The sequence below is a fragment of the Cheilinus undulatus genome, linkage group 14 (genome assembly GCF_018320785.1).
Source record: "Cheilinus undulatus linkage group 14, ASM1832078v1, whole genome shotgun sequence".
In the NCBI taxonomy this organism is placed as follows: Eukaryota; Metazoa; Chordata; class Actinopteri; order Labriformes; family Labridae; genus Cheilinus; species Cheilinus undulatus.
This window is the reverse complement of record NC_054878.1, coordinates 37,157,291-37,170,781: the sequence shown is the minus strand read 5'-3', so window position 1 is coordinate 37,170,781 and position 13,491 is coordinate 37,157,291. Positions and strand designations below refer to the sequence as shown.

The following is a 13,491-nucleotide window of genomic DNA, read 5'->3' as shown; positions in this document are numbered from 1 at the left end:
AGCTGACGACAACTTTATTCAGGACACGTTAGCTCAACAGCTCCAACTCCCCCTTGAACCCTTACCGACTCCTAAGAACGTCACTGCCTTAGACGGCAGGTTGCTTGCTAAGGTTACTCACCGGACAGCCCCCATAACCCTCATTATCTCGGGTAATCACAGTGAAAAAATTCAGCTGTTTGTTATTCCGTCCCCTCACGCTCCCGTTGTTTTAGGTCTCCCCTGGCTCCAATTACATAATCCTCAGATCAATTGGAAAACCACTACCATAACCAATTGGAGCGTACACTGCCACTCTCACTGCTTGCGTTCAGCCAATCCACCGGTCAGTCGTCCTTCCGTCACTCCCACTCCTCCTGATTTATCCAATGTCCCTCAGGAATACCATGATTTAGCCCCGGTCTTCAGCAAGGACCTAGCTGTCTCTCTCCCTCCTCACCGTCCCTATGACTGTGCGATCGATTTGCTCCCTGGCGCGTCCCTGCCCAGTAGTCGCCTGTACAACCTCTCCGCCCCGGAGAGGGCGGCCATGGAGACTTACATTCATGATTCTTTAGCCACAGGTCTCATCCGTCCCTCCTCGTCTCCTCTAGGAGCTGGTTTCTTTTTCGTCAAAAAGAAAGACTCCACACTCCGCCCCTGTATCGATTTCAGAGGACTTAATGACATCACTGTAAAAAACAAATACTCACTTCCCCTCATTGACCCCTCTTTCGAGCCTCTCTGTTCAGCCCAGGTCTTCTCCAAGCTAGATTTAAGAAATGCCTATCACCTCATCAGAGTTAAAGAGGGAGACGAATGGAAAACAGCCTTTAAGACCCCTATTGGCCACTTCGAATACCAGGTCATGCCTTTTGGTCTCACTAACGCCCCCGCAGTTTTTCAGGCCCTCATTAATGATGTGCTCAGGGACATGCTCAATCGCTTCGTGTTCGTATATCTTGACGATATACTTATCTCCAGGTCACTCCAGGAACACCAGCAACATGTTCGTTTAGTCCTCCAGAGGCTACTAGAGAACAGACTTTATGTCAAACCCGAGAAATGTGAGTTTCACACCCCATCAGTCAGTTTTCTAGGTTTTATCATTGCCCAGGGCCAATTACAACCCGATCCTGCTAAGATCAGAGCAGTCACTGATTGGCCCGTCCCAGGTAACCGTAAGGAACTCCAGCGATTTCTAGGCTTCGCAAACTTTTATAGAAGGTTCATTAGAGATTACAGTAGGGTGGCTGCTCCCCTCACTAGGCTCACCTCCCCTAGTTCCCCCTACCGGTGGTCACCTGAGGCTGCTGAGGCATTCACCAGGCTCAAGACTCTGTTCACGTCAGCTCCCGTCCTCAAGCACCCTGACTCCTCCCTCCAATTCGTGGTGGAGGTGGACGCCTCGGAGACCGGAGCCGGGGCTGTTCTGTCACAAAGAGACCTTGCACTAAGAAGCTTCACCCTTGTGCCTTCTTCTCTCGCTTGTCCCAGAGAGCAATTACGACTGGGAAACCGAGAGCTGCTGGCTTGGCTGTGGTGTGGGCACTACAAGAATGGAGGCACTGGCTGGAGGGCACGCGACAGCCTCTTCATCATTTGACTGACCACAAGAACTCGCCATTCGCGCACGGCGCGCAGACTCAACTCCCGCCAAGCCCGGTGGGCTCTTTTTCTCAGTCGCTTTCCACTTCACCCTCTCCTACAGGCCAGGCTCCAGAAACACTAAACCTGATGCCCTTTCTCGCTTTGGACTCCCCTTCTCGTGAGAGTGTTGAGCCGACCTGATTCTTCCCCTCCTGTATCGTCGGTGCTGCCACATGGGACATCATCCAGGCAGTCAAAGACGCCCAGAAAGCCCAACCGACCCGAACTGGACCCCAGACCGCCTCTTCGCCCCGGACTCAGCTCGCTCTCCAGTGCTCCAGTGGGCTCACGCATCAAAACTCACCTGCCACCCCGGTTTCCAGAGGACCCTCGGGTTCCTACAGCAGAGTTTCTGGTGGCCGGGCATGACCAGAGACACCCGTGAATTCGTGGCTGCTTGCTCCACCTGTGCCAGAGGAAAATCCTCTCATCAACCCCCTGCTGGCCTTCTGCGTCCCCTGTCCACTCCTGGTCGTCCCTGGTCGCACATAGCCTTGGACTTCGTCACCGGTCTCCCACCTTCTGAGGGAAACACAGTCATCCTGACTATAGTGGACCGGTTCTCCAAAGGCGTCCATTACGTCCCTCTCCCCAAGCTCCCCTCTGCCTTGGAGACGGCTCACCTGTTGGTCCTCCATGTCTTCCGTATCCATGGAATTCCTAGCGACCTCGTGTCGGACCGCGGACCCCAGTTTGTATCACGTGTATGGAAAGAGTTCTGCAAGGAGCTGGGGGCCACAGTCAGCCTATCCTCTGGGTACCACCCACAGAGCAACGGCCAGACTGAAAGGGCCAATCAGAGTCTGGAGGCGGCCTTACGTTGTGTTGCTGCCCATCATCCCTCTACCTGGAGCTCTCACCTCCCCTGGATTGAATATGCCCACAACTCTCTCACCTGCGCTGCTACCGGCATGTCTCCGCTCATGTGTTGCCTCGGTATCAACCCCTGTTTCCTGAACAGGAGATCTCGGTCTCCGTCCCTTCCGTGCAGCACCATCTCCAGCGCGAGAGGTGTGGCGGACAGCCAAGGCAGCACTCGCGCACGGCTGAGCGCAATAAAAGACTGGCTGACGCCACCGCACTCCTGCCCCGAATATCTCCCTGGCCAGAAGGTCTGGCTCTCCTCCAGAGACCTACCCTCGAGACAGAATCCAAAAATTGACCCCGCTACGTTGGACCTTTGAGATCACCAAAATCATCAACCCCTCGGCAGTACAGCTCAAACTTCCTGAATCCATGAAGATCCATCCCACCTTTCATGTGTCACTACTCAAGCCGGTCTCCTCCAGTGATCTGAGCCCTCCTACCGTCGCCCCTCCTCCCCGGATCATCGATGACCATCCCGCCTTCACCGCTTTCCAAGATCCTGGACGTTAGACCTCGAGGCCGGGGTTACCAGTTTCTGGTAGATTGGGAGGGGTACGGCCCGGAGGAGCGCTCCTGGATTTCCAGAAAACTAATTTTAGACGACAACCTTCTTCGGGATTTCTACAAGGCGCACCCGGACAAGCCTGGCAGGACGCCAGGAGGCGTCCGTTGAGAGGGGGGTACTGTGGTGTTTATTTTGTATTGAATATTTTACTTTGTGGTACTTCCGGTTTCCGGAGCTGGTTGCTGGCTGCTAACTTGACTCTGTTTCTCCTGAGGCGTTCACCCTGCCCCCCTGGTGCTGTGGAGAGGCACACCTGCAGCGAATCCTCTAATCACACCTGCTATTTAAGACTGGCTGCAGCTCTCTACAGCGCCTGAGTCTTGTCTACATTACCTCACGGTAAACGTCGTCTCCAGGCTCCTTCTCATGATCCTTCAGAGAAGTTCTTTGTGCTTTTTGGATGATTCCAGTGATCTCTAGTGCTTGCATATTGTCTATATTGTCGCTAACGTGCCTCTCCTCCTTTTTTCCAGTGCCTCCTGCTCAATTCACCACAGCCAGCTCCAGCACTCCCTCACTCCCTCCTGGACTCTTGGAATCCCCTTCCCTGGTGCACTTATCCTCACAAATAAACTGTTAAAACTGCTTCCGTCTCCGCACCTGAGTTCAACCCACACACAAACATCACAGAGTTCCTGTAAAGCGTCCTTGGGTTTCTTGAAAGGCGCTATATAAATTCAAGATATTATTATTATTATTGTTATAAATATTAAAAAAAACTAATAAAAATACTAATATATATAAACTCCTCTCTCTGCTCCTCTTTCTCTCTTTGTACTGTCAACCAAAAGGCAAATAAACAATGTGTTTTATATCTAAGAAGAGATATAAACTGAAACATTGATCCTAGATAATAGGAGTTATAATGTTAATGGGTATCCAGTCAGTTAGCTAGTCAGTAGCACCTTGGCTTCAATATTAACACATGCACGTGACACAACACAGCTAGCTTCTCTCATTCCAATTCAGAGGACAGTGGTACTGTCTGACCACCTGTAACGTTTCCTAGCTAGAAAAAAAACGTCAGCTAACTCCTAACTAACAACGTAAACAGTTACCTACGATTAAATGCAGCAAAAATGAGGACTGGTAATCATAATAATATGTTGGTATTGAGTGGTAGAAGTAAAGAAATGTGCCACATATCCTGGTTTAAGCCAGGTACTTAGTAAACTACTTCATAACACTGGAGGCAGCGCATTGCTCTGTGCAGATAGAGTGCTCAGATCGCGAGTCAGGGAGAGGTAGGAGGGATGGGTGGATCAGACCATTTCTGAGGCGTGGGTGGGGGAGGGAAGGGGTTGCTGCTGTATTTTGCTGTTAAAATATTATGTTTCAACCAAGTACTGTATGGTTTTTACACTTGTCTGGCTTGTTACAAAAGGAAATACAGTTTCATTTCATTTCATTTCATTTATTTATTTGTTCTAGTCATGGCAAATCCAGTTTAAAAATTTTTTTTTAATCTCTCAAATTTAGGGGTGCTGGGATTTAATTTAGGGGTGCTTCAGCAACCCCCAAAATGGGCTAGAAACGCTTATGGATTCTGTGGTCGGAATACCAGCCTGTCAACAGAATCAGCCTTCAAGGATGCAGGTTACAGTGTTCCCACTACAACTAAAAACTCTGGCACCATGTCTTTAGCAATATGATACGCCACAGCTCTCTACCTCTACTATCTCTCTACTTTTTACCTTTTCTTTCATGGGGCTCATTGCAACATTGCTGCACTGTCCTTTGGTTTGGCTTCCTCTTGGCTCAAACGGACCAAACCATCTTAACATCTATAAACACTGTCCGTTAGGGGTTCTGATGTCACAAACAAATGGCGACCAGAAAGAAAAGACGGCGTACAGACGAAACCAGAAATTCAGCTCCTTCTGCTGGTCTTTTTTCCACATAAACAACAAAAAAACACCAGTTTTGAAGACTCGCCTATTGAAAACCGTAAACCCCGTCATCATACCAAAGACATTTCTAAAGACAGGACAAAAATACTTGCATTTTAAAGTTTGGATGATCTGTGTAGGTGAAAGTATGGCGAAGCAGTAGAGGTGGTGAAAAACCCTATTCTGTCATTTCTTCGTCCCTCTCCCCATTCATTTCTTATGGGACTTTTTTCACATTTTTTTGCGAATATCTTTGCCAAAAATTCACGAATCTCTTAGAAAAGTCATAGCACACCGATCGGAAACAAACCACACGTTTTGATGTATAATTTGCAGGGGTTTTCTCAAAGCCCTAGGAGGAGAAGCGCGGTGAAATTTTGTCCGGAAGATTGCTCTTCCGCTTCTTCCACTGCCACACTCTCTTCCCATAGCTTTGATGTGGAGAAGAGAGTGGCTCCTGTCGTTGCCCCGAGCCCCTAATTAAGCCTCATGATGAATCAACATTTTTCGTGTTTAAAACATGTATTTTAATTTGCCTCACCGTTGTTCAAGTAGTGCTTCGTTGTGATGGCACTGTTGAAGTTGTCAGCCACCACTAAATGTTCCATTTTGTCCCCCAGAAAGTCTCGGGGTTTCCAGCATGCTTTATCCTTCTTGCAGGAATTTTCTCCTGGAGCTACACAGGAATCATAGAAAAATAAAAGTTTTAAAAAAGTCATTTTTGGAAAAATTGTGTTGGAATCACTTCTGAATCATGTTGTTGACTCGTCATTCTAAGTTGCAGTATAAGCTCTTGCACAAACAGTCGTGCATAACTTGTCGTTCTGAGGTACACTGTGTAATGCTTGATCACAAGACCTTCACGATGATGGGAAAACACTGCACTTTGTTTTTAACAAGTGATGCTGGCTTTCTTGGCCTTGTGCTCACATAATGAACATTTCTACAAATAACACAAACTCACATATGATTGGAGAAATGTTCTGTCAGTCATAAACACAATATTTCATATAATTCAACATAATTCAAGTTACAATGATCAGATTTTTAAAAATGCAGGAAAAGTCACAACTTAATACTGCAAAAGGTTGTTTTTTTGGGGCTTTTTCTTAAAAGATCTCATCATCATCATCATGTCAAATTGTGTCCACTGAATAGGGACACTTTGTCAACTTTGGTCCACTCTGAGGGTACCAGAGAGCTTTAAAAAATGGTCTACTTAAAGGCAACCATAAAGTGGACGTTGTCCAGTTTTGTAGGAGTGCACCATAGAGGGCACTTTGTCACCTTTGGTCTACTTAGAGGGTACCAGAGATGGTTTTTAAACATTTTTTGTCTACTTAGAGGATAAATTTTGTTGCTAGTCTTTGACCCATCCAAGACTCTCATCAACACCAAAGCCCCATCTTTCTACTATTAATTTCATGAAAAATAATTCACTTTTTGTGTTTTTTGCAGAAAAAATTGAAAAATTTAAAATAATCAAAGTGGCATATAAAGGGTCAAAATCTTGAAAATAATTGAATGTTTGGTAGTTTTAAGCAGGTCTGAAGTTGTTAAAGAGATTTATGAAAAAAAAGTGGAAAAAAATATTGATGTATGCTGATTTAATGGCAATTTTTCTGTACGTGTACATTTTTGCCTGTTTGTAGGTGTAAAGTGGGTAGTAAATTGGAGGAGGGCACAAGGGTTAAAATGCGCTCATTTGCATACATTTGCCAAGGCATTGCAGATGAAAAGGATAACAAATAAACTAAATCATATCACCATTGAACTCCCCCTGTTAATAACAAGACAGCATTTTACCCTGAAATCTTTAAATATGTAGAGGAGCTTGTTTGGGGAATTCAGGGGAAATCTACAGATACAGACAGAGCACAGTAAAATAAACACCATCTATGTGCATTTTTATAAGTTTTCTTTCTTTAAGAGTGAAAGAAGACATAGATGCAAAATAAACCAAAATCTCTAAATTGACCAGAACATGAAAACACAATGTTTTAACCTGTGGAGTCCTGTCTGAAACAGCTGCTGCGTCATTCTGACTGTAGGGTCCTCGTCTAAAAACTATTAATTCTTCTAGATATTTAATAGTGAATACCTGACAGACAGCTAGACCTCCTTTAAACGTGAAAGGTTCACTAAAACTAAGATCATGTTACCATCAATTAGTGTGATTGTTTGGAGAGGGAATAGTAATAACGATAGAAATAATGATAATAATAACGATAACAATAATGGATCATTAATATAAGGAAATTCTGTATTATGTTGTTTGGCTATAGAAGCTCAAATCATTTACATTTTAATGTCTGCAGCAAAATGCCATTTCCATTTTGTCAATATTTATATTTTTTTGCAGTGATTTTCAGTGTTTTTGCTGTTTTCTCCAGTAAAATTAACAAAGTAAGCAGTAGAGGAGTGCAGATGCACGAAGCCTTATTGTTGCAACTAATCATTGGTCTAATAGCAGTTTGGAGGGTTGGCTGGATTGCTTATTTATGTAGAGGATGGTCTATTTAGTTTAGCGTGAAGATAATGTTTATTTTGAAGTACTTTTTTAAAATTTCAGTTACACCAAAATAATTCAAAGAATTTATTTTCTTGTGCAAAAATAAACCAATTATTAGTGGTTTTTTTTTTGAAAACTCTTACTTCACCCTGCCCCTCTCCCTGATAGCTGCAGTCAGTTATTCTAAATATTTAGTAGAGACTAGATGCATAGAAAACATGCACATGGTGTCAGAGCTTATTGTGTTCTTGCTTACTCTTGTGATAAACCCAGTGAATACTAAAGAAGACACCTTGTGTGATCAGATTTGTTTTGTAGAAATCTGTTGAGCATTCATCAACTAAATGTGAGGTTATTAAAAAATATTGGTGATTGTTAAGTCAGAGGTGAACTAATGTATTTCACTTTTTTTTTTACATTTTTTTTATGAAGAGAAGTTCCCTTTTTCTCATTTGAGCCCCTGCCCCCCAAAATGTAAAACACTGAAGCTGATGAAGACCCAGCTCAGAAACAGAGAGGGTAGACCAGTTGGTCCAAAAAATGTCACTGTAATCTTTTATACAGTACGGGTCTCTTTGTATCTTGAGCTTGATATTCTGTCTAAAGAAGCCATGATAAAGTTTTACATGAAGATGGGTCTACTTACGGATCCACAGAAGCAACACATAGAAAACCAAAGCCACCCAGTGCATGATCTGTTGATGACATGAAGTCTCAGTCAGGATGCAGCAACAGTTTTTCTTTTAACACATTTTCTTAAAGGTATTATGAGCCAAAAATAACACAAAGATTTCCATCCTTACCTCTCCCTGGTTGAATTGTAGTCAAAGCTCTGAGCAGAGGCATGAAGCAGCTGCTCCTGGTCCTCCAGGTCTGATGTAAAATGTTGTCCAGTACAGTTTTGCATAGCTGCTCCCTGGACAAATTTTGTTTTGCAAATTCATGGTTCCTCAAAATTCCATAAAATAGAAATCTTCTGTTCGCTATGCAAAATAAGAAGTAAACTGACTGTAACCCAGGATTAACATGTCAGTGATCGTGAGACAGAGTTGATGCTGCCATACAGCAAAACAACACCATCTTTGTTTGGAGAGACCAGTATGTAAAAGAGAAAAGGATGAGGAGGATGGTTATTTTTCAGACTAGGATCATGATGAGCCACTATTTCTTTTTAAGATTTAGTCATTTAAAAAAATCAGTAAACTCTATGAAGATTTAAAAAGGATTAATATTTATATACTTCATTATGGACCACTTTATTAGGTACACCCATTCAGCTGCTCATTAACACAAATATCTTCTCATCCAATCATACTGCAGCAACCAGTGCATATAGATATGTAGACATTAGGGGTTGCAGGACTTAAGTATATAAAAAGTCGACTCCACTCCGACTAGTCATTGATGAAATCATGAATGATTCAAGGAGAAGGGTATGGTTTAAAGTAACCAACAATTCATATATTTTGAAAATCATAATCCATATTCCCCTAAGAACAGGCAGCTTACAAACATTTTTTGGTACGAGCGCAAACAACAAAAGGTTAATATGGTATATACAATACAAGAATAAAATAGGCCCTAAGACTGAATCTTGAGGCAAGCCTTTAGGATCTCCAGAAAAGAAGAGGTGGATCCAGCCATCTGAACTTATTGCCAATCAAACAGTTGGCCAACTATGATGCTGCTTGGTATGACATGCCAATGTGATGAAGCACATTTATTGGTAAACTGTGGTCTACAGTGTCAAAAACCTTAAATAAATCAATTAAAAGGCCTACACATTAGGCCTTTTAATTGCCTAATCTTGTGATGAGTGACGAGTCAACTTCAAGCAAAAACAGTCATCACTTAGCAGGAAAGTCAAGTGGGTGACTACACAACTTGTCTGTGCAGTCCCTAGTGGGCATGGACAAGATGATGTCCTCAAGTTCAGAGCGAGCATCAGAAGGAAAAGAAAGGGGATTTAAGTGACTTGTAAGTGCAGTGGTTGTTGGTGGTCTGGCAGAATTAGATATTAACAAGTGGACGCATTTAGGAACAACAGGAACCAAGCCACAAAGAGGAACAGCCAGCGCTCTCCTGATTCCATAGAGTTCTGCACCTTCACTGGCTCTAATGTAAGCACTAAAACTGTGCAGCATGAGCCTCATGGAGTGGGTCTCTATGGCAAAGCAGCAGCATTCAACCCTCACATCAACAACTCCAAGGCCAAATGTTGGAGGAGTAGAGTAAAGCACACTGACACTGGACTGTGGAGCAGTGGAAACATGTTCTGTGGAGTCAGGGGGTGAATATTTATGCAGTCACATATTTTACATACATATTTGGGGATGTAGGGATGTAGAAAGGTGTTTTTTAAAATCAGATTTGACCGGGCGACTTGCAGAGGTGGAAAAAGTACACGATCATAGTACTCAAGTAATATTAAATGTATTCTGGTTAAGTGTGACCCAAGTAAAAGTACTGGTCTATAAATCTACTCAGCATGTAAAAAGAATTCTATTAGAAGTTTACTTTAAGTACCGAGTAGCTATTGAGGACTTTCACAGTATAATATGAGCTTTCCTTATTGGCAAGAACAACAAGAGAATAGATGTCAAACCAGGTTGTTCAGGTAAAGTCACACCTTGAAGAGGGGTGAAGAGGTGAGAGATGGGTCAGACACAGCCAGCAGTGCTGAGTGAGGAGACAGACCTACGTCTGCTTAATGGCAGTTTTCTTTTTAAAAAGCTGGTGAATGTTAGTAAGGATAAAACCAAAATTGTGGGTACATAATGCAGTGATGAACTGTCTTTACACCGAAGCACAAGAGTCTTAAGTACCACCTTCAGGCAAAGCACAGTATGCTAATGTTAGCAAAGACGCTAACAACAACACGGGACCAAGCCACGGTCATACCACTCTCTTCAGCTTCAGGACAGTTTTCTTCTTCAACTGCTCAGATAAATGCTGAAAAGGGCTCCAAAACTTTGAGCAAGTCCTGTTTGTTAACAATATTAATCCAGTTTAGAAGTCCACAGTGGAATTGGCAAAATTGTAGTTAATTAGCGAACTTGACTAGCTGAAGACTAAATTTGATGCGTTCACGTAACCTCAGTAAATTAGACTACTGTATTCTATGTTATGATGTGTCTAAATGTCACATAAAAACGGTAAAAAGGAGTTTCTGATCAGAAAACTTCAATAAATACAGTTGTGAATGTGTATATATTTGAAGGATATACAATAGATGTGACAGACTGAATCATAACTTTTTAACTCAAGCACTACTCAGCAAGGCCACTTGTAGTTTTTTTAATATTTACCCTTATTTTGTCTTTCCACCAAACTATAGAAAGTATTGATAAAGGTATCAATAAGGACTCAGATCAGCACTTTCAATGTGTTGTACATAGAATTAAAAGAATAAAAAACAAAACACTTAACAATAACAACCTTTAAATATATAAAAACATACACTGATAAGTTTAAATCACATTGCGATACAGATTGTGGACAAATAACCAAAATGGGTTAAAATAAAAAAAGTATGCATGGCCTCCTAAGGGGTTTTTAAAACAAAACATGTTTTAAACTGCTCTGTTTTGCCTTGTCTCTTTCTTCTGTTATATTTTCCCCCAATGAGGTTCAACATTTTTAATCACAATGTTTTAGGAGTTGAAAATGTTGGAGAATTTGGCTCAGAATTTCTTATTAACATGATTGCAGTGGGTCCTGAGGTTAGATCATTTCAGAACCACTGACTCTAAGGACTCCTGAGCCACCATGTGGTTATCAAAGGTTACAACACCTATCGAAACATTTTTCTTAATCTCTAAAGTCTGGAAAACCTCTTCCTTACATGCTGAGTGTAGCAATTATAAAAGAGTCAACTATTAAAGTCAGAATTGTCTTGCAATAGTTCTGATAATGCTCAATGACCACACTGTTTAATTAGCAAAGATGTAGAGGCTAATGACAGCATAAGGCTGTGTAAACCCTGGGGCCATATTGAGAAAAAAGCACTAAGTATAGTGACCAAAAGAACAAGTAAAAAGAATTTCAATCACTGACGGTTTTGGCATTACCAATGATCAGGAGCGATACTAGGCAAGGCTGAAGGTGGAGGATGATCTGCTGTCATGCAATCCTGCAACAAATGCATGGAAGCAAACTCATAGTTCCCACTAAATTAGAGCAAATTAGACAAACTGCACTGAGAGAAACTACAGGATTAGAGCAAATATTTTATTTGCATAAGCATGTTTAATAAAGTTTTTTTTCACTTTATAAAGTGGGGTGAACCAGAGCACCTGGAGAAAACCCAAAAGACAGTAAAGGCCTGGAGGAAGTTGCTTGAACAGTTTTGACAAGTGACTTATTCTTCTCTGTTGGCAGCCTCATTTTTTGCGCTTTTTACTGCGCTTTATACTGCGCTTTTTATGGCCACCATTCTTTTGGGTGGTCTTATTGGGACTGGATTTTTCTGTGGCTGCAGAGTTACCAGCAGCAGTGTCTTCTTTGGCCTCCAGCTGACCAATAGCAGATTCTGCTTTGGCCTTCAGTTGACCCACAGCAGGTTCTGCTTTGGCCTTCGGTTGGCCAATGGTAAGTTCTGCTTTGGCCTTTGGCTGACTAATAGCAGGTTCTGCTTTGGCCTCCAGCTGACCAGTAGCAGATTCTGCTTTGGCCTTCGGCTGACCAATAGCAGGTTCTTCTCAGAGCCAGTGATTTAAATGTATCAGTATTGTTCAGTAATCCCCCCAGCCCCCCCCCCCCCCCCCCATTGATTTAAATATAAATGTTACAGACCATTCTATCGATCTTATTGCTAACCATCATCCGGTTCATACAGAGTCATAATGGTGATTGTTTGAAAAATAGAACCCAATAAACCCCTGTCTACCAGAAATGACTATTTAACTGTGATACGATTCTGGATAAAAGGAAGTCATTCTTTTCTTCACTGTTTCTTTGAAAATATGAACAATAATAATACAATACTGCAGTATTTCTCCTTTTATGTTGACATTACATAGAGCCTTTACAAAGGCTGAACTGCTGCCTCCTGTGTGATGCCTATGCGATGAGGAAGGCAGCCTTGCCTGTGAGCCTGCGCTGAGGGCAACAGACCCAGTCCATTCGATTACAGATCTGAGTACACATTTGCGGATCGTGCGCGGTACAAGTGTTACAAAAGTCACATGTGTATGACAGCCAGTTGAGTGGCAGATTTCAGTTGTAACTGATGGCTTGTGAGGATTTTGACAACTTGAAGCAAAAAAGAGTTTTCTGAACCAAAATTAACTCAGTCCACAATTACAAATTGGGCTACATATTTGCAGATTAGTGGACGCATTTGTGGATCTTTGTACGAATTTGCAAATCTTTGCACACATTTGCAGATCTGAACACATATTTGCAGATATGTGCACGTATTCGTGGATTTGTGCAAGCATTTGTGGATTTGTAAATGTATTTTCAAATCTGCAGATTTGTGCACAGATCTTCGTACGCATTTGTAAATACTTTTGCAACAATAATAGCTCCATATTGATGGAGCTTTAATCAACTGACTCTTTTCAGAGTTGAATCAACACTGGTGGATCAATGCTGTCCAATAGCTCCAGCACTGAAGACCATTTTACTCAGAATGGAGTTAAAATTACATTTTGGGAGTAAAAATTAACTCTGAAATGTTTAACAGGGATATCAACACCAGTTTTTGCTGTGTAAAACAGCTGTTTTGGGATGTGATGTGGAATTATTCTCTTGCTGTGTGCTACTGTGTAGTCAACAGAGGTGGAAAAAGTCTAGAGTATTGTACTCAAGTAAAAGTACATTTACTCTGGTTTAAACTTACTTAAGTAAAAGTAATATTATTGATTTTAAAATGTACTCAAAAAGTACAAGTACCTCAAAAAAACTACTACTACTAAGTTTCAAGGATGTGCCTTGACAAAATAGGTTGAGAGTGCTGCTTTAAGCAGTATCGTCTTGCTTTACCTCTTATGTCCATATGGGGGCAGCACCATGGCTATGTTCCA

At 42.2% G+C, this 13,491-nt stretch overlaps 1 protein-coding gene across 1 annotated transcript in view; it reads right to left on the bottom strand.

Moving 5' to 3' along the window:
- Positions 1 to 8,325, bottom strand: part of LOC121521032 (adhesion G-protein coupled receptor G5-like) — a 39,754-nt gene extending 31,429 nt beyond the window's left edge. Inside the window, exons 1-3 of the mRNA XM_041804739.1 lie at positions 8,266 to 8,325; positions 8,109 to 8,157; positions 5,492 to 5,626 (exon numbers count right to left, since the gene is read on the bottom strand). Of these exons, the coding sequence (XP_041660673.1) occupies positions 5,492 to 5,626; positions 8,109 to 8,154 (181 nt within the window). The 5' untranslated portion in view covers positions 8,155 to 8,157; positions 8,266 to 8,325. The remainder of the gene's footprint in view (positions 1 to 5,491; positions 5,627 to 8,108; positions 8,158 to 8,265) is intronic.
- Between the last annotated feature and the right edge of the window lie 5,166 nt (positions 8,326 to 13,491).